The following is a 26,056-nucleotide window of genomic DNA, read 5'->3' as shown; positions in this document are numbered from 1 at the left end:
AGAACGTTTCGAGGAACGACCGGAGTGAAGGCTTGACGACATCACTGCTGCAGCCTAGACATTGAGAAGCCCAATTCGATTGAAACGCTGCTCTTTTTGGCGCGAGGTCATCTTCGGAATTTCTTCAAGTAAGTGGGTCTTTTCTATGCACATTATAGCTGTTCCAGATGCAGAGCATTTTAATTAAATAACGGGAAAATCTTGAAGTTACCCCGGTACTTTTAAAAAACACGTTTTTTCTAAAAAACAGCAGTTCATGAAATAACAAAAAAAGTGTAAACTGTAGCCATTTATTTCCCTCTATGGTTTATTCGCCTTAGCATTTTTACTTTTTTGTGTCAGCAATTAGACATTGTTCTTAAGTGGGGCTAGTTACCCCCTAGTACGCTAATAGCTATCCAAGTCAACTTTAGGAAACTGTCTACCCTTGCCATAACTTGCTTTATGTGGTTGAGCAGGGGGGACTTGCCATCTGGCATTTCAGGCAAATGCCAGAAGGGCTGGTATACTTTTAGTCTAGTGGTTGGGCCTGTCTACTTTGTTTTCCCAGCCTTTTGCTGGGAAACGGTTGCCAGGGCTTTGATATGTGTTCTCTACTGCTTGAGGTATTTACAGTCCACTCCAAAATTATTGTCCCCCTTGATAAAGACTGTATAAAATAAATAAATAATAATACAAATACTAAGCTGTATTGGTTTGCAAAACATTTTGAGAAATTATATTGTTTTACACTAATCCAATTGCTCAAAGGAAGTGATTTTGTTTAACAAGTAATACAAAGAAATACAAAAAAAGATAGTTGTCAAAATTATAGGCACCCCATTAGAAATCAAATCTGCATTAACATTCTACTTTTAAAAAATGAATCTCAGTTTAAAATCACTGGAACAGTGGTAGACTTGTTGGAAGAGGACGGATGTGTGTCTTGTCCCCACACACAGTGGGGAAGATGGTTCAGGAGGCAAAGGAAAATCCAAGGGCCACAGTTGGAGAAATACAGAACTGGGTATCAACTTGGGGTCATCAAGTCTCTGAATCTACAATTAGATGCCACCTCCATGCCAATAGGCTCTTTGGAAGGGTTGACATATTTATTTTATTTTATTGAAAGCAACCAACAAATGTAAACGCCTGGAGTTTGCTAAACGATATTGGCAGTTGGGTTGAACCGAGTGCTATGGTCAGATGAGACAAAAATAGATTCGATTTTTTTATTTCACCTTTATTTAACCAGGTAGGCCAGTTGAGAACAAGTTCTCATTTACAACTGCGACCTGGCCAAGATAAAGCAAAGCAGTGCGACAAAAAAAACCCCACAGAGTTACACATAAACAAGTCAATAACACAATAGACAAATCTATGTACAGCGTGTGCAAATGTAGAAGAGTAGGGAGGTAAGGCAATAAATAGAGGTGAAATAATTACAATTTAGCATTTAACACTGGAGTGATAGATGTGCAGATGATGTGCAAGTAGAGATACTGAGGTGCAAAAGAGCAAGAGGATAAATAACAATATGGGAATGAGGTAGTTGGGTGTTGAGTGATCGGTAAGCTGCTCTGACAGCTGATGCTTAAAGTTAGAGAGGGAGAAATCAGACTCCAGCTTCAGTGATTTTTGCAATTCATTCCAGTCATTGGCAGAAGAGAACTGGAAGGAAGGCGGCCAAAGGATGTGTTGGCTTTGGGGATGACCAGTGAAATATACCTGCTGGAGCGTATGCTACGGGTGGGTGTTGCTATGGTGACCAGTGAGCTGAGATAAGGCGGGGCTTTACCTAGCAAAGACTTATAGATGATCTGGAGCCAGATTCTAGATGTAATTTTGGATTAGAGATGCTTAATGTGAATCTGGAAGGAGAGTTTACAGTCTAACCAGACATCTAGGTATTTGTAGATGTCCACATATTCTATGTCAGAACCGTAGTGATGCTAGTCGGGCGGGCAGGTGCGGGCAACAATCGGTTGAAGAGCATGCATTTAGTTTTACTAGCATTTAAAAGCAGTTGGTGGCCACGGAAGGAGTGTTGTATGGCATTGAAGCTCGTCTGGAGGTTTGTTAACACAGTGTTCAAAGAAGGGTCAGATGTATACAGAATGGTGTCGTCTGCGTAGAGGTGGATCAGAGAATCACCAGCAGCAAGAGCGACATCATTGATATATACAGAGCAGAGAGTCTGCCCGAGAATTGAACCCTGTGGCACCCCCATAGAGACTGCCAGAGGTCCGGACAACAGGCCCTCCGATTTGACACACTGAGCTCTATCTGAGAAGTAGTTGGTGATCAGGCGAGGCAGTCTTTTGAGAAACCAAGGCTATTGAGTCTGCCGATAAGAATGCAGTGATTGACATAGTCGAAAGCCTTGGCCAGGTCGATGAAGATCTCTTTGGCCACGCAAACCAGCGGTGGGTTTGGTGTCAAAATAATGATGGATGTGCAGAAAATAACCTTATACCTACTGTAAAATATGGTGATAGTTCTTTGATGTTATGGGGCTGTTTTGTTTCCACTGATACTAGGGCCGTTGTTAAGGTCAACTGCATCATAAACTCAACCAAGTACCAGGACATTTTAGTAAAAAAAAAACTGCTTGCCTCTGCCCAGAGGCTGAAACTGTCTACCTGCAAGACAATGACCGCAAACACACATCAAAATCCAGAAAGAAATGGTTTATTGACCACAAATTCTACATTTTGCATTGGCCATCTCAGTCTCTGGACTTGAACCCCTTTGAAAAGCTGTGGTTTGAATTGAAGAGGGCAGTCCATAACCGCAGACGAAGGATATCAATGATCTGGAGAGATTCTGTATGGAGGAATCGTCTAAGATCCCTTTCAATGTGTTGTCCAATCATTAAACATTATAGAAAGGGGAGAGTGCAAAACGTGTTGAAAACAGGGGTACCAATCATTTTTGACCTGTTAAATCAAATCTATTTCTCTGAGCAATTGTATCAGTATAAAATAATTTGGCTGCTCTGCCATGGAAACTAATTTCATGAAGCTCCTGACGTTGCTTCCAGAGGCAGTTTGGAATTCGTTATTGAGTGTTGCAACAGAGGACAGACCATTTTTATGCATTACGTGCTTCAGCACTCAGCGGTCCTGTTCGGTGAGCTTGTGTGGCCTACCAATTTAACTGTTGAGCTGTTGTTGCTCCTAGACGTTTCCACTTCACATTAACAGCACTTACAGTTGACCGGGGCAGCCCTAGCAGGGCAGAAATTTGACGATCTGATGTCACATCCCATGACAGTGCCTCATTGAAAGTCACTTAGCTCTTCAGTAAGGACATTCTCCTGCCAATGTTTGTCTATGGAGATTGCATGGCTGTGTGCTCGATTGTATACACCTGTCAGCAACGGGTATGGCTGAAATAGCCGAATCCACTAATTTAAAGGGGTGTCCACATACTTTTGTATTTTATAAATGCCCATCCATGTGGTAGGCGCACCATTTGTAAAACTGGCCTTTTCATTGGCTTTATTAGTCCTGATTCCTGTGACTAATCAATGTAGCTATTTAAGCCCTGAATATCAGCTACCCAACTTTATCAGCAGTTATTGTGAGCCTATTTGCAATGTGTTTACACAGTGGGAAATGCAGAAGTATTTTATTTTTCTCTATGATCAGCTGGTCAAAAATGTACCTATACAAACGTGAAACCACTGATCATGACAATGGTGTGAAACTCCTGGACAACAGTTGTGATTGTCCATTCCATATTGTCCCTTTTACTTTGACCCGTCCTGCTTTTAGGATATGTTGTTTGTTAATGTGACAGTGCATTTTTTATTTGATTGGGCGCCATTTAGGTTAGGCTATTTGTGTCCATCTCATTTCATTGTCGTACATTTGACCTCCAGCCCGTAGACTACAGAAAAGGCCACATACTCGTTCTACCATATCCTATATCTGCTACGTGATTTATGTTAGAATATTTTTTTTATGGAACGTTGGTGGAGAACCCCAGCGGCGCGCTGGGAATGGGCAAGCTAAATATCCATGTGCCTTTGACAAAGTGGCCACTGTTTATCACAGGGCGGCATTAGAGCTCACCTAAAAAGCCCATATCCCACTGGTTGAGAGAAATTGTCATTTTTTGGGGGCATAATTATGTGATGTTTTATGTGTTGTTGTTGGAGGTGCGTCTTGGTCAGTTTAACTCTTTAATGCCACCTCCTCAATCTGCCGTCAGAGACAGCCACCTAATCCTGCCTAATGAGCGGGCCGGTCTGCGTTATATATAATATTAAGGGGAAACAAAGATATTTAAGAGTATTTGATTCATTAAGGCTGATCATTTTGACCATTGCCCCCCCAAGTTTGCTACCTCAGCAGTTTGTTTGTCTTTACCATGACGTTGATAGGGTTAGTTGCCCCTAGGCTGGGGCTTACGTGCAGGGCTGTCCCCCCCCCCAACTTTCATGGCCTGGCTGAAAAGAAAAGAGAGGTAAAGCAAACATTTCCGTTATCTGGTTCCACAGCCCTGAGGGGTAGTAGGATCTCAGGCCCAGGCAGAGATGAAAACATAGGAGCATACAAAACACAACCACATGTGAAACGCATTAGGCCCCCTAAGTTGAGTCCCTGTCTGGGGCATGCCGTTCCCTTCAGCCCAGCAACAGGAGAAAAGCCTGCACTGCTGACAACCCTACACATACCTCTTGTCAGTAAATGGTGAAGCAAAGCAGTAACATTGCCATGACATAGGAGCAGGAGTAAATTAGTTTTCTCTAAAATGTATTATGGAGTATTGTGGACTTTGAACTGAATGGGGAAATCTTCCCATCCATCCACCCACCGATCTATCTATCAATCAATCCAACATTGCTCACTGCGAGAGATTTGTTTTGCTCCCACCATCCCCAATCCTCCAACATTGCTCAATCTACCCTGGCCTGGAATTGTGGTTCATTCTAGATTGTTGGAGAAGGCTGTGAGGTTGAATGTCTGCCAAATAGTCCGTCTCTAATGATTTGATGCTGACGACTGCGTATGATGCTCAAAACACAAGAAGACTTATTTCTGTCCGATAAAAAATGCAAAACGCATGCTGAGTGCTTGACTCAAACCACTCACCACCCAAACTGTAGCGGTCCTGTCTGTTTTCTGTTGGTATAAAGTAGATGTTCAATCATTTTTGAAATCCCTCAATTGTTAAAAGCTGTAAAAAATAACAATTTCTGCAACCCATAGCATATTACAATGGTCTTCAACTGGCGGCCTGTGGTCCAAATCTGGTCCACGAGTTGATTTGATGTGGCCCGCAAAAGTTGCCTAAATTAAGTTAAATACCCATGACATAATACTTATTATTGCTTATTGCTTATTGCAGTCATTCATTGGTCACTCTGGTCTGTGTCTCCCTCCTCCAGGTGGCCTACAGTACAGTGTGGTGAGTTACCTGCCCATTCCTAGCAATGCCGCCTCCTTGCTCTCTCCTGTGCCGCCTGGCCACGCTTCTCTGTGTGTGGGCACTTTGCCAGGCCCAGTTGGATACCAAACTACCCCCTGGCACCCCCATCATCCAGCTGCGTCTGGCAGGGGACAAACACAAGCACTACGAGGGCCGGGTTGAAGTCTACTATAATGGAGAGTGGGGCACGGTGTGCGACGATGACTTCTCCATCCATGCAGCCAACGTCGTGTGCAGGGAGCTGGGCTTTGTGGAGGCTGTATCCTGGTCTCCTTCTTCCAAGTATGGCAAGGGAGAAGGTAAGGAACGCAGGGAGAAGAGATGGTTCAGTAACGTGTTGGAATTTGAAATCCACTCTGACCATTAAGACTTTACTTAAAGGGATAGTTCAGAGAAATTCTATATTTTGAAACATATACATGTTTTTGTCATTTTTTGTCATTTAGAAGATGCTCTTATCCAGAGCGACTTACAGGAGCAATTAGGGTTAAGTGCCTTGCTCAAGGGCACATGTTATTTTTCACCTAATTGGCTTGGGGATTCAAACCAGCGACCTTTCGATTACTGGTCCAACGCTTTTAACCTGTTCTAATACAACTGGAAGATACATAGGTGAGATACAGTATGTCCCTCTTTGCAAGAACTATGATTAGCATAGCAAGGAGACAAAGTCTCAATGGGAACACGAGTCATTAACAAGGGGCGTCTGTGTTAATAACATCAACCATCTAGTTTTTATAGAGAGCAGCCAGAGCTTCATACAGCTCCAAACACACTATTTAATTAACAACCTTCAATCAGAATTATGGAGTTGGGAAAGTAATTAGACATATGACAGTACTAGAGATCTTCAAGACAAGGGGGTTGATGAGATTATGTCTATGCGTCTGGCTTAGTGTGTTTCCAGTTGTCAGTCATTTTCCCCACGTAGGGTTTGATTGGTGTGATAGACTGATAGACTGTAATTAGTAAAACATAGCTTTTTGAGGGATTAGGGTCCAAGACAGGGGAAACGTGTTGCATCAGTCCCAGGATTTCCATAGGACAAATCACATTCTGTTCTGAGCTGCTGAGATAGAAGTCATATAATGTCTGTGGTGTCTAGTTCACTGCATGTGCCCAGATGATTTCTTGATCTTGAAATATGTAGACTGAAGAGTTGTTCGCTTGGAATGCTAGATTTTTTTTCTCCACAAGTAAAATAGGAAAAAGGTGTGGATATCCACTAGCATAGGCCCAACATCCCAGCAGCAATTCTGCAACATTTAAAATCTCAAAGACTGAGTTAATATGCCCTATCAGAATCTGAAGAGAACAGTAGACCATTTAGATTTGTCTAAAGTGCCATAAACATTTGTTTTGACAAGTGATGGCAACTGGAATTCTGTAACACGTATTTCTTGCATGATATGGTCAAATGTGGTCAATCTAACCTAAGCAATAGGTGAGTTGTCATGAACTCAGTAAGCCTAGTCCTGGACTTAAAGTAATGTTCAATAGAGAATATACTGTACATTGAAAGTTGATAACTAGACAGGCCCAAATTGTTACCCAAAGATGTCGTCTGTTGAAGCCTAAAATGGAAATAGGGTTGTTGAGAATGAAGAATGGAGAGGGTCCCCTTACCTTCATGTGTGGTCATCAGAGAATATGTCTCTGTCCCCCGTTGTTCGTAGGTCGGATCTGGTTGGACAACGTCCACTGTTCGGGACTAGAGAGAACCCTGGCCCAGTGTGAGTCCAATGGCTTCGGAGTTTCCGACTGCAAACACTCTGAGGACGTGGGAGTGGTGTGTAGCCAGAGACGAATCGCCGGCTTCAAATTCATCAGTACCCTCACCAACAATGTGGAAGTAAGCCTTAAAACATACAGACACACGTGTGAGCACATAGAAATGTGCACACACACACACGGAAATGCACACAAGTATGTACGCATGGCCGCGCACACACGCCATCTACATGATTGCATCTTTGCTTTGATTGGATGCTGTTAACTTCCTGATGCACCCATCCCGTTCGCGGGATCATTTTCGTCAACATCCGCTGAATTGCAGAGCGCCAAATTCAAATAAATTACTAAAAATATTTAATTTTCATGAAATCACAAGTGCAATATAGTAAAACACAGCTTAGCTTGTTGTTAATCCACCTGGCGTGTCAGATTTCAATACAGCTTTTCGGCGACAGCATACCAAGCGTTTATGTAAGGACATCTCTCTCAGCAGACAAAACATTACAAACAGCTAGCAGCTAAGTAGATTGGTCACGAAAGTCAGAAAAGCAATAAAATGAATCGCTTACCTTTGATGATCTTTGGATGTTTCCACTCACGAGACTCCCAGTTACACAATAAATGTTCCTTTTGTTCCATAAAGATTATTTTTTATATCCAAAATACCTCCATTTGGTTGGTGCGTTATGTTCAGAAATCCACAGGCTCGAGCGGTCACGACAGGGCAGACAAATTCCAACTAGTATCCGTAAAGTTCCGGACGATAGCTTCTTCAATAGGAGAGAGAGTGAAAATGTCTGCTTCACTCTGTTGGCGCATGCAAAACGCTGCTGGCACCCAGCCATCCACTGACGCGACGTGATCTTTCTCGCTCATTTTTCAGAATAAACTGTTTACACCATGTGGAAGCCATAGGAAACAGAATCTGGTTGATATCCCTTTAAATGGAGGGAAGGCATGCAATGGAACGGAGAGCTTTCAGGAAAAACAGCACTTCCTAGTTGGATTTTCCTCAGGTTTTCGCCTGCAATAACAGTTCTGTTATACTCACAGACAATATAATGATATGCATATTCTAGATTCTGGGCCTGAGAAATAGGCAGTTTGATTTGGGTAAGTTTTTCATCCAAACATCAAAATACTGCCCCCTACACTCAACAAGTTAAGGTGCTTGTGCAGCAATTTCACAGCAATGCAGGACAGATGAGAATATGTGTTTGAAGTTTCAATAATAAACAGATTAATACTTACTTGATATCAGAGATCTAGTGTGGAAATGTCTTACAGTTAGCTAGGTTGCCGGAACCGTATTGCGGCCACGAGTCATGACCGCAGTCGAATTCCATGTGACCTTTATGCGCTCTGGACATGCGTTGCCTGGTACCAAGGGCTCTATTGTCCCTCTAACCACTCTGACATAAATGCAATTGAAAATCACATCAAACACATCATTCTTTAAAAATCACCTCACTGTGATGATCAATTTGAAGAAAGAAGTAAAAAAACAGGTTGGAACTGAGTGGAAAACATGGTTGTTGTGGATGTTGTTTCAAAGCGCTTTCTAAGGTGATGATTAATTCAAAACACCTATACAGCATATTAGCACTCCCCCCCCAAAAATGAATTCAAATAATGATTGTGCCGTTATACAATATGTAGTCTAATAGCCAACCGCATATTACACACAGCAGAAGAAAATTGAGGGCCAACAGTTTAATGAAATATGTTTAGTTGTGAAAACATGTTACTATCGATGTTCCTGAACAGATTTCACTTGTCATCACAAATTAAGCACTGGGTAGTTGCAGGAACAGGGTTGGAGAGCCCATGGCATTCGATTGCATACGGATAACATGTTTTTCCCCCCTGCCCCTGTTCCTGCCCATTTGATAATAGGCCATTCTAAATCGAAACTCATTTTATATTTTTAGTAAAGATAAGATTAAATTAAGTATTGTCTGATGGGTGAAATATGATCGCTTGATGAGAGAACAGGGTGTGCAACATTTGCTACTTTCCCAAATCATCAATAGCCTATAGTTACAACATGCAGCCCATATATGTTTTGATTTCTAAGACATTCTAAGGTTTGTATAATTCACTACTAAAGTTTCAAAATAACTCTAAATCTAGCATAAAGGACCTGTTTCAAATAATCATTTTTACGCTCAACATAGCCACTTCATATGCACACTCGTTCCAGAATGGGGAAAAAAATCCTTTCTATTTTATTCAGCTAGGTGCAATTATATTCTTCGTACTATAAAAGTATATAATATAACATAATGGCACGGGACTTATAAGCATACCTTGTCTGCTAAATGAAGATGGTGCCAACAGACATGGCAGCTCTGCTTCTAGCTGCTAAAAAAGCTCCTAAGCAACTTTGCAGTATTTCATTTTTTTTGTGTGTGTTATTTCTTACATTATTAGCCCAGAACATTTTTTGTGTTATTACATACAGCCGGAAAGAACTTTTGGATAGCAGAGTGGTGGTAACTCATCAGCATTACGACCAGGAATACGACTTTCCCAAATTGGATCCTTTGTTCATACCCCCCATGGTAATTGAACTTATCCCAGAAGCTGCTCCAAGCCGCCGTTGGTGGAGAAGAGGTATTCAGAGTGGACTTCTAGTCCGACTCAGGAGGAGCACACACCATCCACCACTTCCGAGTATATTACTTGCTAATGTTCAGTCTTTAGCCAATAAAGTAGACGAGCCCAAGGCGAGGATCTCCTTCCAGAGAGACATCAGGAACTGTAACACTCTGTTTCACGGAATCATGGCTTTCTCCGGATATACTGTCCCTATCCATACAGCCAGCTGGGTTCCCAGTACATCACACAAAGAGGAATAAAGAACTCTCAGGGAAGAAGAACGGCTACTCATGGTGTGATTGTGATAATGTACAGAAACTCAAGTCCTTTTGTTCACCCGACCTAGAATACCTCACAATTAAATGCAGACCGTATCACCTCCCAAGATAAATTATTTTCGGTTATAGTCATAGCCGTGTATATTCCCCATCAAGCCGATACAATGACGCCCCTCAAGGAACTACACTGGACTTTGTGCAAACTGGAAACCATATATCCTGAAGCCGCATTTATTGTAGCTGGGGATTTTAACCTGTTGCGTCGAGCAATACCGTATCCGGGAGCGTAATTATAGCCTCAAACTCATTACCATAATGCAACGTTAACTATTCATGAAAATCTCAAATGAAATGAAATAAATATATTGGCTCACAAGCTTAGCCTTTTGTTAACAACACTGTCATCTCAGATTTTCAAAATATGCTTTTCAACCATAGCTACACAAGCATTTGTGTAAGAGTATTGATAGCTAGCATAGCATTAAGCCTAGCATTCAGCAGGCAACATTTTCACAAAAACAAGAAAAGCATTCAAATAAAATAATTTACCTTTGAAGAACTTCGGATGTTTTCAATGAGGAGACTCTCAGTTAGATAGCAAATGTTCAGTTTTTCTAAAAAGATTATTTGTGTAGGAGACATCGCTCCGTTTTGTTCATCACGTTTGGCTAAGAAAAAACCCGAAAATTCAGTCATTACAACGCCAAACTTTTTTTCCAAATTAACTCCATAATATCGACAGAAACATGGCAAACGTTGTTTAGAATCAATCCTCGAGGTGTTTTTCACATATCTATTTGATGATAAGTCATTCGTGGCAGTTTGGTTTCTCCTCTGAAGCAAATGGTAAAATACACGCAGCTGGAGATTGCGCAATAATTGCAACAGAGGACACCAAGCGGGGTACCTGGTAAATGTAGTCTCTTATGGTCAATCTTCCAATGATATGCCTACAAATACATCACAATGCTGCAGACACCTTGGGGAAGCGACAGTGTAGGCTCATTCCTTGCACATTCACAGCCATATAAGGAGACATTGGAACAAAGCGCATTCAAAATCTGGGGCATTTCCTGTTTGAAATTTCATCTTGGTTTCGCCTGTAGCATCAGTTCTGTGGCACTCACAGATAATATCTTTGCAGATTTGGAAACGTGTTTTCTTTCCAAAGCTGTCAATTATATGCATAGTCGAGCATATTTTCGTGACAAAATATCTTGTTTAAAATGGGAACGTTTTTTTATCCCAAAATTAAAAGAGCGCCCCCTATATCAAAGAAGTTAACAAAGCAAATTTCAGGAAAATGCGACCGAAGTTCTATCAACATGTAGTACTCGCGCTGCTAAAAAACTCGACCATTGCTACTCCAACTTCCGGAATGCCTACAAGGACCTCCCCCGCCCGCCCTTCGGCAAATCAGATAATGACTCCTTTTGCTCATCCCTTCCTATAGGCAGAAACTCAAACAGGAAGTACCCGTGCTAAGGTCTATTCAACTCTGGTCTGACCAATCAGAATCCATGCTTCAGGATAGTTTTTGATCACATGGACTGGGATATGTTCCAGGTAGCCTCGGATTTATTTATTTATTTTATTTTATTTTATTTAACCTTTATTTAACCAGGAAGAGCTCATTGAGATAAAATAACATTGATGTATACACAGACACAGTGACTGAGTTTATCAGGAAGTGTTTAGGGGATGTTGTTCCCACTGTGATTATTAAGACCTACCCAAATCAGAAACCGTGGATAAATGGCAGTATTCGCTCAAAACTGAAAGCACGAACCACTGCATTTAACCATGGCAAGGTGACTGGGAATATGTTTGAATAGAAACAGTGTAGTTATTACCTCCGTAAGGCAATCAAACAGGCAAAACGTCAGTACAGAGACAAAGTAGAGTTGCAATTCAATGGCTTGGACACGAGACGTATGTTGCAGGGTCTACAGACAATCACAGATTGCAAAGTGAAAACCATCCACGTTGCGGACACCGACGTCTTGCTTCCGGACAAGCTAAACACCTTCAATGCCCGCATTGAGGATAACACAGTGCCACCGACTGTGGGCTCTCGTTCTCCGTGGCTGAAGTGAGTAAGACATCTAAACGTGTTAACCCACGCAAGGCTGCCGGCCCAGACGGCATCCCTCTAGCCGTGTCCTCAGAGCATGCGCAGACCAGCTGGCTGGAGTGTTTACGGACATATTCAATCTCTTCCTTTCTCAGTCTGCTGTCCCCACTTGTTTCAAGATGTCTACCATTGTTCCTGTATCCAAGAAAGCAAAGGTAACTGAACTAAATGACTCTCGCCCTGTAGCACTCACTTCTGTCATCGTGAAGTGCTAAGAGAGGCTAGTTAAGGATCATATCACCTCTACCTTAACTGACACCCTAGACCTAATTCAATTTGCATACCGCCCCAATAGATCCACAGACGATGCAATCACCATCGCACTGCACACTGCCCTATCCCGTCTGGACAAGAGGAATACCTATGTAAGAATGCTATTCATTGACTATAGCTCAGCCTTCAACACCATAGTGCCCTCCAAGCTCATTATTAAGCTCAAGGCCCTGGGTCTATGGTTCCGTATTTCACTGAAAGAATAAACGTTTTGTTTTCGAAATGATAGTTTCCAGATTTTACCATATTAATGACCTAAGGCTCATATTTCTATGTGTTATTATGTTTTAATTAAGTCTATGATTTGATATTTGATAGAGCAGTCTGACTGAGCGGTGGTAGGCAGCATCAGGCTCGTAAGCATTCATACAAACAGCACTTTTGTGCGTTTGCCAGCAGCTCTTCCCTGTGCTTCAAGCATTGAGCTTTTTATGACTTCCAAGCCTATCAACTCCCGAGATTAGGCTGGTGTAACCGACGTGAAATGGCTTGCTAGTTAGCGGGGTGCGCGCTAATAGCGTTTCAATCGGTGACGTAACTCGCTCTGAGACCTTGAAGTAGTTGTTCCCCTTGCTCTGCAAGGGCTGCTGCTTTTGTGGAGCGATGGGTAACGATGCTTCGAGGGTGGCTGTTGTCGATGTGTTCCTGGTTCGAGCCCAGGTAGGGGTGAGGAGAGGGACGGAAGCTATACTGTTACACTGGCAATACTAAAGTGCCAATAAGAACATCCAATAGTCAAAGGTATATGAAATACAAATGGTATAGAGATAAATATTAATATAATAACTACAACCTAAACCTAAGGAACCACCAGCTTTCATATGTTCTCATGTTCTGAGCAAGGAACTTAAACATTAGCTTTTTTACATGGCACATATTGCACTTTTACTTTCTTCTCCAACACTTTGTTTTTGCATTATTTAAACCAAATTGAATATGTTTCATTATTTATTTGAGGCTAAATTGATTTTATTAATGTATTATATTAAGTTAAAATAAGTGTTCATTCAGTATTGTTGTAATTGTCATTATTACAAATAAATAAATACATGTTAAAAATCGACCGATTAATCGGTATCGGCTTTCTTGGTCCTCCAATAATCGGTATCGGTATCGATGTTGAAAAATCATAATCGGTCGACCTCTAATCCAGAGGGTGGTGCGGTCTGCCCAACGCATCATCGGGGGCACACTGCCTAACCTCCAGGACACCTACAGCACCCGATGTCACTGGAAGGCCAAAAAGATCATCAAGGACATCAACCACACAAACCACGGCCTTTTCAACCCGCTATCATCCAGAAGGCGAGATCAGTACAGCAGCAAACTGCTTTTTATACTGTTCAACATACCTTGTGTCAATTGAAGCTTATCCTCAATACTGACAAAACTAAACTAATAATGTTTTCTAAAGCAAGAAATAGACCTCTGAACCTTTCACCTATTACTACCTGTCAGGGCAAGGAGATTGAGGTTGTAACCTCATATAAATATATTGGAATTTTAATTGATGACGACCTCTCTTTTAAATTGCATATTCAACAAAGTACAAAAAAATTGAAGCTGAAATTGGGATTTTATTTTAGGAATAAGGCCTGCTTTTCTTTTGAAGCCAGAAGGAGGCTAGTATCAGCTACATTTATGCCTTTACTAGACTATGGGGATATTTTATACATGAATACTTCCGCTCAGTGTTTGAGATCAATTGACACTCTTTACCATGGAGCATTGAGATGTATTTTAAACTGCAAAACCCTTACGCACCACTGCACTTTGTATACCAGGGATGGCTGGCCTTCTCTAGTCACTCGTAGGCTCAGGGACTGGTATACTTTTATTTACAAAGACATTTTGGGTTTACTACCTTTTTATTTGGGCATTTTTATTGTTCAGAAATGTGGTGGGTACTCTCTTCGTTCGCTGGACTTCATCCTGCTAACTGTTCCAAATGTCCGAACTGAATTTGGTAAAAGGGCTTTTATGTACTCTGCGCCATCGTCTTGGAACGCCTTACAAAATACTTTTAAACTGGAAGAACTTGTCCCGATTGGTATTTTTAAATCACTGATGAATGATCTTGAGACTGATTCCCTGACCTGTCAATGTTTTTAATTTGCTGTTTTTGATTTTGTTATACTCTTGTGAATTCTACGGTTTTTACTAGATTACTTGTAGTTTTTCATGTTGTTTGTCTGTAATTTTTGTAATGACTTGGTGCTGCCTATCTTGGCCAGGACGCTCTTGAAAAAGAGATTTTAAATCTCAATGAGCCCTTCCTGGTTAAATAAATAAATAAAGTACAGGTGCATCAAAGCTGGGACCGAGAGACTGAAAAACAGCTTCTATCTCAAGGCCATCAGACTGTTAAATAGCCATCACCACCCGGCTACCATTACCGTGAGACCGGCAGTAATTTGCATGACAATAACCAGCTGACAAAATGTCATGACCGCCACAGCCCTACTTACAGTAAACCATCGTTAAACCTAGTTTCCATGATATCACATTCCAGCCAGACAAGCAGAAGGGGTTCCCTTAAAACAGGGTTTCCCAACTGCTGGCCCCCCGCGCGCCGAATTAGGCTGCAGGTGGTTTTATTTGGCCCCCCATGTTTTCTGAGCAAAACAATTAAATATATATATTTTTTTCATTTTCATTTTTTTTCATTGTTGGACATAAAACACTAAAAACACCAGGAAATCAGATTCCAAGTGATTTTAATTAAAGAAATCAAGTATTCCCATGCATAATAAAGACACGTGATCGTATACAAGATTTTAAATGATTATGTTTTAGTCAAACATATCTGTTGGGCTTCTTGCAGTTAATTTGCAGTTTACAAATTATTTGTAATTGTGTTTACATTTACATTTAAGTCATTTAGCAGACGCTCTTATCCAGAGCGACTTACAAATTGGTGCATTCACCTTATGACCTCCAGTGGAACAGTAGTGCATCTAAATCTTTTCAGGGGGAGGGGGGGTGAGAGGGATTACTTTATCCTATCCTAGGTATTCCTTAAAGAGGTGGGGTTTCAGGTGTCTCCGGAAGGTGGTGATTGACTCCGCTGTCCTGGCGTCGTGAGGGAGTTTGTTCCACCATTGGGGGCCAGAGCAGCGAACAGTTTTGACTGGGCTGAGCGGGAACTGTACTTCCTCAGTGGTAGGGAGGCGAGCAGGCCAGAGGTGGATGAACGCAGTGCCCTTGTTTGGGTGTAGGGCCTGATCAGAGCCTGGAGGTACTGAGGTGCCGTTCCCCTCACAGCTCCGTAGGCAAGCACCATGGTCTTGTAGCGGATGCGAGCTTCAACTGGAAGCCAGTGGAGGGAGCGGAGGAGCGGGGTGACGTGAGAGAACTTGGGAAGGTTGAACACCAGACGGGCTGCGGCGTTCTGGATGAGTTGTAGGGGTTTAATGGCACAGGCAGGGAGCCCAGCCAACAGCGAGTTGCAGTAATCCAGACGGGAGATGACAAGTGCCTGGATTAGGACCTGCGCCGCTTCCTGTGTGAGGCAGGGTCGTACTCTGCGGATGTTGTAGAGCATGAACCTACAGGAACGGGCCACCGCCTTGATGTTAGTTGAGAACGACAGGGTGTTGTCCAGGATCACGCCAAGGTTCTTAGCGCTCTGGGAGGAGGACACAATGGAGTTGTCAACCGTGATGGCGAGATCATGGAACGGGCAGTCCTTCCCCGGGAGGAAGAGCAGTTCCGTCTTGCCGAGGTTCAGCTTGAGGTGGTGATCCGTCATCCACACGGATATGTCTGCCAGACATGCAGAGATTCGATTCGCCACCTGGTCATCAGAAGGGGGAAAGGAGAAGATTAATTGTGTGTCGTCTGCATAGCAATGATAGGAGAGACCATGTGAGGTTATGACAGAGCCAAGTGACTTGGTGTATAGCGAGAATAGGAGAGGGCCTAGAACAGAGCCCTGGGGGACACCAGTGGTGAGAGCACGTGGTGTGGAGACGGATTCTCGCCACGCCACCTGGTAGGAGCGACCTGTCAGGTAGGACGCAATCCAAGCGTGGGCCGCGCCGGAGATGCCCAACTCGGAGAGGGTGGAGAGGAGGATCTGATGGTTCACAGTATCGAAGGCAGCCGATAGGTCTAGAAGGATGAGAGCAGAGGAGAGAGAGTTAGCTTTAGCAGTGCGGAGCGCCTCCGTGATACAGAGAAGAGCAGTCTCAGTTGAATGACTAGTCTTGAAACCTGACTGATTTGGATCAAGAAGGTCATTCTGGGAGAGATAGCGGGAGAGCTGGCCAAGGACGGCACGTTCAAGAGTTTTGGAGAGAAAAGAAAGAAGGGATACTGGTCTGTAGTTGTTGACATCGGAGGGATCGAGTGTAGGTTTTTTCAGAAGGGGTGCAACTCTCGCTCTCTTGAAGACGGAAGGGACGTAGCCAGCGGTCAGGGATGAGTTGATGAGCGAGGTGAGGTAAGGGAGGAGGTCTCCGGAAATGGTCTGGAGAAGAGAGGAGGGGATAGGGTCAAGCGGGCAGGTTGTAGGGCGGCCGGCCGTCACAAGACGCGAGATTTCATCTGGAGAGAGAGGGGAGAAAGAGGTCAGAGCACAGGGTAGGGCAGTGTGAGCAGAACCAGCGGTGTCGTTTGACTTAGCAAACGAGGATCGGATGTCGTCGACCTTCTTTTCAAAATGGTTGACGAAGTCATCTGCAGAGAGGGAGGAGGGGGGGAGGGGGAGGAGGATTCAGGAGGGAGGAGAAGGTTGCAAAGAGCTTCCTAGGGTTAGAGGCAGATGCTTGGAATTTAGAGTGGTAGAAAGTGGCTTTAGCAGCAGAGAGAGAAGAGGAAAATGTAGAGAGGAGGGAGTGAAAGGATGTCAGGTCCGCAGGGAGGCGAGTTTTCCTCCATTTCCGCTCGGCTGCCCGGAGCCCTGTTCTGTGAGCTCGCAATGAGTCGTCGAGCCACGGAGCGGGAGGGGAGGACCGAGCCGGCCTGGAGGATAGGGGACATAGAGAGTCAAAGGATGCAGAAAGGGAGGAGAGGAGGGTTGAGGAGGCAGAATCAGGAGATAGGTTGGAGAAGGTTTGAGCAGAGGGAAGAGATGATAGGATGGAAGAGGAGAGAGTAGCGGGGGAGAGAGAGCGAAGGTTGGGACGGCGCGATACCATCCGAGTAGGGGCAGTGTGGGAAGTGTTGGATGAGAGCGAGAGGGAAAAGGATACAAGGTAGTGGTCGGAGACTTGGAGGGGAGTTGCAACGAGGTTAGTGGAAGAACAGCATCTAGTAAAGATGAGGTCGAGGCCCCCCGACCATCCACGCAAGAACAAAACGGCCTGTAGCTGAATCTAGTTCATGATCCCTGCCTTAAAAGATCTGGACTGTGATAGTAAAGATGAATCAATCAAATTTCAATCAAATGTATTTATTTAGCCCTTTTTACATCAGCCGATGTCACAAAGTGGTGTACAGAAACCCAGCCTAAAACCCCAAACAGCAAGCAAGCAATGCAGATGTAGAAGCACGGTGGCTAGGAAAAACCCCCTAGAAAGGCTAGAATCTAGGAAGAAACCTAGAGAGGAACCAGGCTCTGAGGGATGGCCAGTCCTCTTCTGGCCGTGCAGGGTGGAGATTATCGCAGAACATGGCCAAGATGTTCAAACGTTCATCGATGACCAGCAGGGTCAGATAATAATAATTACAGTGGTTGTAGAGGGTGAAACAGGTCAGCGCCTCAGGAGTAAATGTCAGTTGGCTTTTCATAGCCGATCATTCAGAGTTAGAGACAGCAGGTGCGGTAGAGACAGAGAGTCAAAAACAGCAGGTCTGGGAAAAGATAGCACGTCCGGTGAACAGGTCAGGGTTCCATAGCCTAAGGCAGAGCAATTGAAACTGGAGCAGCAGCATGATGCGGTGGACTGGGGACAGCAAGGAGTCATCAGGCCAGGTAGTCCTGAGGCATAGTCCTGAGGCATAGTCCTAGGGCTCAGCAGGTCCTAAGAGAGAGATAGAGGGAGCAGACTTAAATTCACACAATACACCGGATAAGACAGGAGAAATACTCCAGATATACAGACTGACCCTAGCCCCCCGACACATAAACTATTGCAGCATAAATACTGGAGGCTGAGACAGGAGGGGTCGGGAGACACTGCGGCCCTGTCCGACGATACCCCCGGACAGGGCCAACCAGGCAGGATATGACCCCACCCACTTTGCCAAAGCACAGCCCCCACACCACTAGAGGGATATCTTCAACCACCAACCTACTACCCTGAGACAAGGCCGAGTATAGCCCACAAAGGTCTCCCCCACGTCACAAACCCATGGGGGGTGCCAACCCAGACAGGAAGATCATGAGTTCCTGCATGGAAAGTTCAGTTCACTTAGCATCAACAGAGACACATTTCGTTGGTAATGTTTGTTCATTGAGAGGGTCTGTGTGACTTCAATCAGCATGTCCACAACACTAAAGCTCGAGTTTAGTTTAACTCAAGTTTGACTGTATCTGTATTGATTTTGGCAGTTCGCTGGGAGTTGAAAACAGCCTTAGCTAAGTTTAGGGATCACACTAAGTTTTGACTTGGAATCCCCTGAACTCATAGAGAAGCAGGTTTTGCAGTGGGATGGAAACGTGACATCATAGAATGTCAACAGACGTGACCCAGGTGGGCCACATGTTAAATCTTCCACTAGTGCTCTCACATTTGCCTACAACAGGAAACCAGAGACATTCTAGCCCACTGAGTTATGGTTGGTCTGTGGCCTGATGACTTTACCACAATACACCCTTCTTTCTGGCGTAACCACAGTAACGACCTCCTCTCTGGCATCTGGGATGCTAACCAGGTGACTCACAGAGAACCAGACTCTGACTGGTGTGGAGGAGATAACCACCGTGTGGATAACACACACAGGCACACACACACACACACACACACACACACACACACACACACACACACACACACACACACACACACATACGCACACACAGGGGGAAAACCATCCCATCCCGTCACTTTAATGAAAGCATCTCTGTGCCAGACGGAAAGTATGCGTGGGATTTATATACCTAAAGGGAGGAGGGAGCGAGGAATAGCATGAGTATGGCCATTTATGTGAGCCTAGCTCATCCAGTAGTGTTTGTGTTTGAATTGAAATAAGAGTTTAAAGCCATCTAAAGCTGAAAGGCCAGTCTGTGGTTTATCTTTTTAACAGTTAGTAGTTGAGAGCAGCAGGATAGTCAAATGCCACATACTGCGCTAGACTAGAGAATTGGCAGTGTTGCCCGGTTTAACATTTCAGTGGATTCTCCCTCAGTGTCTGTGTTTTCACTCGGCTTCATGAGATAACAAAGCTCTGGAGGACGTCTCAGATCCCTGTGTATCTTTCTCATTAAATGACCAACTCCGTGAGAAAGGATGAGGAAGCTGGGGCCAAGCTTCCTGCCATCCAGGATCTCTATACAGGTGGTGTCAGAGGAAGGCCCTAAAAATGGTCAAAGACTCCAGCCACCCTAGTCATAGATTGTTTTCTCTGCTACCACACGGCAAGCTGTACCGGAGCGCCAAGTCTAGGTCCAAAAGGCTTCTTAACAGCTTCTACCCCCAAGCCATAAGACTCCTGAACAGCTAATCAAAAGGCTACCCAAACCCCTCTTTTACGCCGCTGCTACTCTCTATTTCTAATCTATGCATAATCACTTTAACTCTACCTACATGTACATATTACCTCAAGTGCCCCTGCACATTGACTCTGTGCCGGTACCCCCTGTATATAGCCTCCACATTGACTCTGTACCGGTACCCCCTGTATATAGCCTCCACATTGACTCTGTACCGTAACACCCTGTATATAGCCTCGCTTGTTATTTTACTGCTGCTGTTTCATTATTTGTTACTTTTTTTAAATATTTTTTTTTTTACTTAACACTTATTTTTTTTAATTAACTTCTTAAAGCGTTGCTGGTTAAGGGTTTGTAAGTAAGCATTTCACTGTAAGGTCTACCTACACCTGTATTCGGCGCATGTGACAAATACAATTTGATTTGATTTGAAAATGGAGAGTGGAGGACGAGAGGCAGTGAAATAGGACACGTGGTCATGACATTTACTCCTTTCAAGGCTTAATAAAGCCTTCATCATACACCTTTTATAAGGCCTTATAAGATGCTTCAGGAATCGTTCATAAGCTTTAGCTTGGAATCAAATCAAATCAAAAGCTAGTTCAATAGATGAATCCCCATCATCAAACTTGACCCTGTCCTTTTAATACCTAGATGCCTGCTTCACAAGGATATGGCACTCCCGCTGTTAATTTGTGCCCTATTTATGTTTACCTCTCTATGGGTGTTATTACAGCTAACTGTCCCCACCCTGTCAATATTTCCCTGGACTGACCAGTCTTTCAACTAGCAGGGGAGTGGAATGGGAGTGGAATGGGAAAAGGTGTCACTTCGACCCTTCACCAGGCCTGACCTTGCGTCAGAAACAGGCACAAGCAGCTCCTGTGACTGACTGTCTTCCATTCATTCATGGGATGAAGTGGTATTCTATTCAGGGTTTCCGACCAGGTCACGCCCTGACCTGACTGTGTCAATATGTCTTTATTTAGCCTAGTTAGACCCAACCAGGCAAACCCGTGTTACATCAGTTATTCATATTCTATCAGAGATATTCCTATCTTGTAATGCTCTAGCCTGTCCTGAAGTTCAAAGCAAAAACAAAAAAGCACTATTTAGAAAGGTCTATGAGTGTTTTGGAGGTTCTTTGCTTATCAAAGGCTTGTTTGTTGTGTGTTTGTGTATGTGTGTGTGTGTCTATGTATGCATGTATCTGTGTGTACTTTACACTAGTTGGCTGTCAAAAAAAGAACAAGACCACACAGATCTGGCAATTAAATTAAGCCTTTACCACAAATGATAGGTTGTCCATATTGAAGACATGAGTACTGCAGGTGACTAAAAGTTGTCTTTCCGTCATTTCAAATAAATCAATGCTCTTTCGGTGGAAAGACACTGAATTATTGTAATCTTCTGATAATCGTTTCACAGACTGGCTGACATATTTTTGGGTTAATTAAGCAAAACTTAAATGTCATGGTATAGTAGTTTATGACCATTTCGTCCATCTCACTTCACACTGGGACTTTCAGGTGTCTCCTAGCATTTAGTCCTTATAAATCATCTCAGTTGTTCAGTTCTGCTCCAGGCAGATTCTCCTTGTATGTGTTAGTTCTATCCAAGCAGAGCATCCGAGACCATCACAACGCTTTGCTTTGACCCTGGTCATTTAGCTATTTCCTGTCCGTGACGTTAGCCTTTCTTTGGTGCCGCCTCATGTTGACCTTTTTTGGTCAGTGTCAGCCGTGTTTTGAGAATGGTACTAGATGGATGACTCAGCTCCGCTGTGCTATGTCGCTAATGAGAATCGTCTTGTGTTTACGCTAGTGTTGCATATCTTAGGAGGAGTCGTGTGATATTTGGTCTCTGCTTTGTATAATGTAGGTCTGTTTTGTCCTCTGTTTGGTTCCTCCAAGAAGCCAAAGAATGAACTGAATGAAGTCATCTAACGGGGGGTTCTCTCTTCAGACCCAAACATTAGGAGGTGGGCAGGAAGCGTTGTTTATCATTAGCTAACTAACGCCATGATTCAACAAGGACAGCTGCTCACGCAATAGTTCACATGCACGTGGGGATAATGGCTTGCCAAACGTGGAACCAATCGCCAAGGTGGCCGAGGGAGTTGGGTCTCAGAGTTGGGTTAGCTGGGAGGTGCATCTCGATGTGGAGGGATATTCCATGGGTCTTATTATACGCGATATGGGCAATGTATCGTATGATGCTACAAAGCAAAATCGTCAGTGTTCATATCCTGGTGTAAGCAGTTTTGGTGTTGATGTGGTGTTACTATGAACGAACTGAACGCCAGCTGGTGTTGCTTTTTAAGATGTTAAAAAATACTGTTCTTCCATTAGGGTGTCAAATTGGCCAGTGTTACCTAGTGTAGATTTTTCAGCTGAATATTTCTAGTGTCAATTCAGCTGTTACATTAACTCTGTAAGTGTTAAATGACCACTTATTGGTATAAAAGAACCACAGTGTTGGTGTTAATAACCAGTTTTAAACCAAAACCATGTCCATCATTATCATATTTCCCAGCATGCTCTATTGCAGTTAGATCTTTTGTATTGTTTGTTTCAATATCTATGTTTTTGCATGTACATGGATTGGTTAATTCATCTTATGCTAATCAAATATAAATATAAATACATTCTTCTCAGCTCATCAAGTCTGTTATATGGATTTATTGCACCCTTTACTGAAATGGTTGTTTGAGTTCAGATGCTTAAGGTAATCTCATGTCTTAGTCTTCCCAACCTGGCAGTCATTCTGAATGCAGGTTGCGGGTGGATGCAAATTCCAAATGTTGGATATCCCCACTCTGGCTGGATTCCAATATGAATTGCACATCACTTTGCAAGCCAGCATAATGTGACTTGCAAGCCTGGTGTTGGAAAGTATCAATGTTCAAAGGACAACACTTTGAAAAGTGTAAATTCAACACGTTCTGGTGATTCTCACATAAAGACTTCAAAAGTACCCACATTGTTCAAATTACAGATATAATTTTGCTGTGTAAGTATATGTTTATCACCTTGTTTTCTTGCTGTTTTTTAAATGAGCCTGGCAACAGTATCTACATCGGATTTGATTACGCTTCATGATCGTGTATGATGAATTTTCAGCAATGATCTTTTCAGAGACACACCAACACCCATGCAACATTAACTATTTGGAAGACTATGGTGTGTCCAAGCCTTAAGGGGGTTGTTTCCTGGAGCCAGATTAAGCCTAGTCCCAGACAAAAAAATCATTCTCAATGGAGAATCTCAATTAAAAGTGCTTTTTAATCCAGGACTAGGCTTAATCTGTGTTTGGGAAATCGTCCCTAAGAGTGTAAAGTCTTTGCCGGTTTTGATGAGCTCTCTCCCGAGTCATTGCAAGTATTGACTGAGAGGTCTTCCCCCAAGTACTTCTGAGTTATCACAACACATGATGTGAAGTTCTTCCATTAAAAAGAGCGAAGCAGCAGCTGCTAACACTCTCCAGATGTCGATTACGATTTTGTCTGTTGCTCCCGGCCAAACACACTGTCAACAGACTGCCTAGCAGACCTTTGAGGTCCATATACAGCTACGGGGGGCAGCAAAGGTTGCATTTTTCAACCGGGCAAACAAAGGTGTTTCCAAAATTCTGTGTGACACGGTGGAGTTGGAGAGTTTGAGACAGGCTTCAGAGGGGCCTCGTGAGCGAATTGGAGAAAGGAATGTTGCGTATTTGGCTGAAGAACAAGGAACGTGTATTAGACGGTTGTTTCCCTGGATGGCAATCGGAACAGAATGTCCTCACTTACTGCCTTCCCTAACGTCTCATGTTCGACAGCTGTACCGAATCATTTAAGGTTTAGTATATCCTCCAAATGATGATGCGCAGCTAGCAGGCAACGGTGTTGTTTCCCATGTGTTCATCCATGCTTGGCATGTTGCACGTATAAACAACCCTGGCCTTATGTTCTGTTTTTATCATAGGAAAAATTGTAAATGAGATGACGAAACAACAGGCTGTGGAAGTCATTGTGAAGGTTTTCAGCCTCGGTTTATTTACACTACAGGACTGCCTAGGCCTAAGGGGTAGAGGCTAGGGGTCAAACTGCTGCTAGCTCTGAAGATTCTGTTGCTAACAAGACTCCCCTTGTTAGTTAGATTCCTCCGGGTATTAGCTCAAGGTGTGTGTGTGTGTGTACAACATACAAATAATGATGATACGACTAATAATATTTTTGATAACCGATTTCATATACAGTAGGGTCCGAAAATATTGTCACCCTTAAAAATATGAGCAAAAATGACTGTATCAAATAAATAATTCCAATACTGAGCTATATTGTATGCTCAAAAAAACTGTGAAAGGATATTATTTTATACTAATACAATGCTCAGAGAAAGAGATTTTGTTTAAAAAGTAATGAAAAAAATCTCAAACGGTAGATTATTAACTCCTGTGTTTTCAATACCTTTCAAAACCTCACCTTGTGAGGATAACGGCGCAGCCTTTTTCTAAAATGTTTTATGAGTTGGAGAACACATTGGGAGGGATCTTAGAGCATTCCTCTACAGAATCTCTCCAGATCCTTGATGTCCTTCATCTGCGCTTATGGACTGCCCTCATCAATTCAAACCACAGCTTTTCAAAGGGGTTCAAGTCTGAGATGGACATTGCAAAATATAGATTTTGTCATCAATTAACCATTTATTTGTGGATTTTGATGTGTGCTTGGGGTTGCTGGAAGATCCGCTTGCGGCCAAGTCTCAGCCTCTTGGCAGAGGCGATCAGGTTTTTAGTTAAAAATGTCCTGGTACTGGGTAAAGTTCATGATGCCGTTGACCGTAACAAGCGCCCCAGGGTAAGTGGAAGCGAAATAGCCCCATAACATCAAAGATCCACCACCAAATTCACCCTGGTCTCATAGACTCCACATAAAATAGTACATATAAATCTGGGACACTCAAATTAGTTAGATATGTTACATTTGTGTCCCATATGGCACAGCGGTCTAAGGCACTGCATCTCAGTGCTAGAGGCGTTACTACAGACCCTGGTTCGATTCCAGGCTGTATCACAACCCGGCTGTGATTGGGAGTCCCATAGTGCGGCGTAGACCATCATTGTAAATAAGAATTTGTTTTTAACTGACTTGCCTTGTTACATAAAGGTTAAATAAATAAATAATAATAAAAATGTGGTATGCTTACATAAGACAGAATGTTACTTGTGCTTGGATGAATAGATGGGTGGGTGTATAACGTAAACGTCGAACAACTCAAAGGTTGTGTTTTCGAATCTCATCATGGACAACTTTAGTATTTTAGCTAATAAGCAACTCTGCAAGTACTTACTACTTTTTAGCTACTTTGCAAGTACTCAGTATGTTAGCTAACCCTTCCCCTAACCTTAACCTTAACCATAACCCTTTAACCTAACTCCTAACCCTAACTCCTAACCCTAACCTTAACCCCTAGCCTAGCTAAAGTTAGCCACCTATCTAACGTTAGCGTTAGTGACCTAGCTAACGTTAGCCACCAGGCTATCATACGAAATGGATGATGGACATCCACAACTGAATTACACACCATACGAAAGATAACATATCATACTAAATTGAGTATCACGGATTTACGTACAGAATCATACAAAATGCTCTGAGACGAGGATGCCATATTTTTACAGTAGGTATGGGGTTCTTTTCTGCTTATGCATTCTCATTTCGACACCAGACCCACCACTGGTGTGCGTGGCCAACGAGTTCTATTTTCATGTCATCTGACCAAAGCACCGGTTCTAATCCAAGTGCCAATGCATTTTAGCAAACTCCAGGCATTTACATTAAGTTGACGGGAAAAGAGAGTTCTTTAGCCACATACACCAGTGATGGGTTTGGCGTCGAAATGAGAATGCATAAGCAGAAAAGAACCTCATACCTACTGTAAAATATGGTGGTATATTTTTTACGTTATTGGGCTATTTTGCTTCCTTCCACATGTCCTGGGGCCCCACAAAACAATATTTTGGTCTTTGTTTTATTAG

The 26,056-nt window shown here is 43.1% G+C and overlaps 1 protein-coding gene across 1 annotated transcript in view; it reads left to right on the top strand.

Annotated features, from left to right (window-relative positions):
* Nucleotides 1-26,056, top strand: part of LOC115143009 (lysyl oxidase homolog 2A-like) — a 49,335-nt gene continuing 23,279 nt past the window's right edge. Inside the window, exons 1-3 of the mRNA XM_029682963.2 lie at nt 1-128; nt 5,378-5,717; nt 7,095-7,270. Of these exons, the coding sequence (XP_029538823.1) occupies nt 5,423-5,717; nt 7,095-7,270 (471 nt within the window). The 5' untranslated portion in view covers nt 1-128; nt 5,378-5,422. The remainder of the gene's footprint in view (nt 129-5,377; nt 5,718-7,094; nt 7,271-26,056) is intronic.

The sequence above is a fragment of the Oncorhynchus nerka genome, linkage group LG15 (genome assembly GCF_034236695.1).
Source record: "Oncorhynchus nerka isolate Pitt River linkage group LG15, Oner_Uvic_2.0, whole genome shotgun sequence".
In the NCBI taxonomy this organism is placed as follows: Eukaryota; Metazoa; Chordata; class Actinopteri; order Salmoniformes; family Salmonidae; genus Oncorhynchus; species Oncorhynchus nerka.
This window is presented reverse-complemented; position numbering and strand designations above follow the sequence as displayed.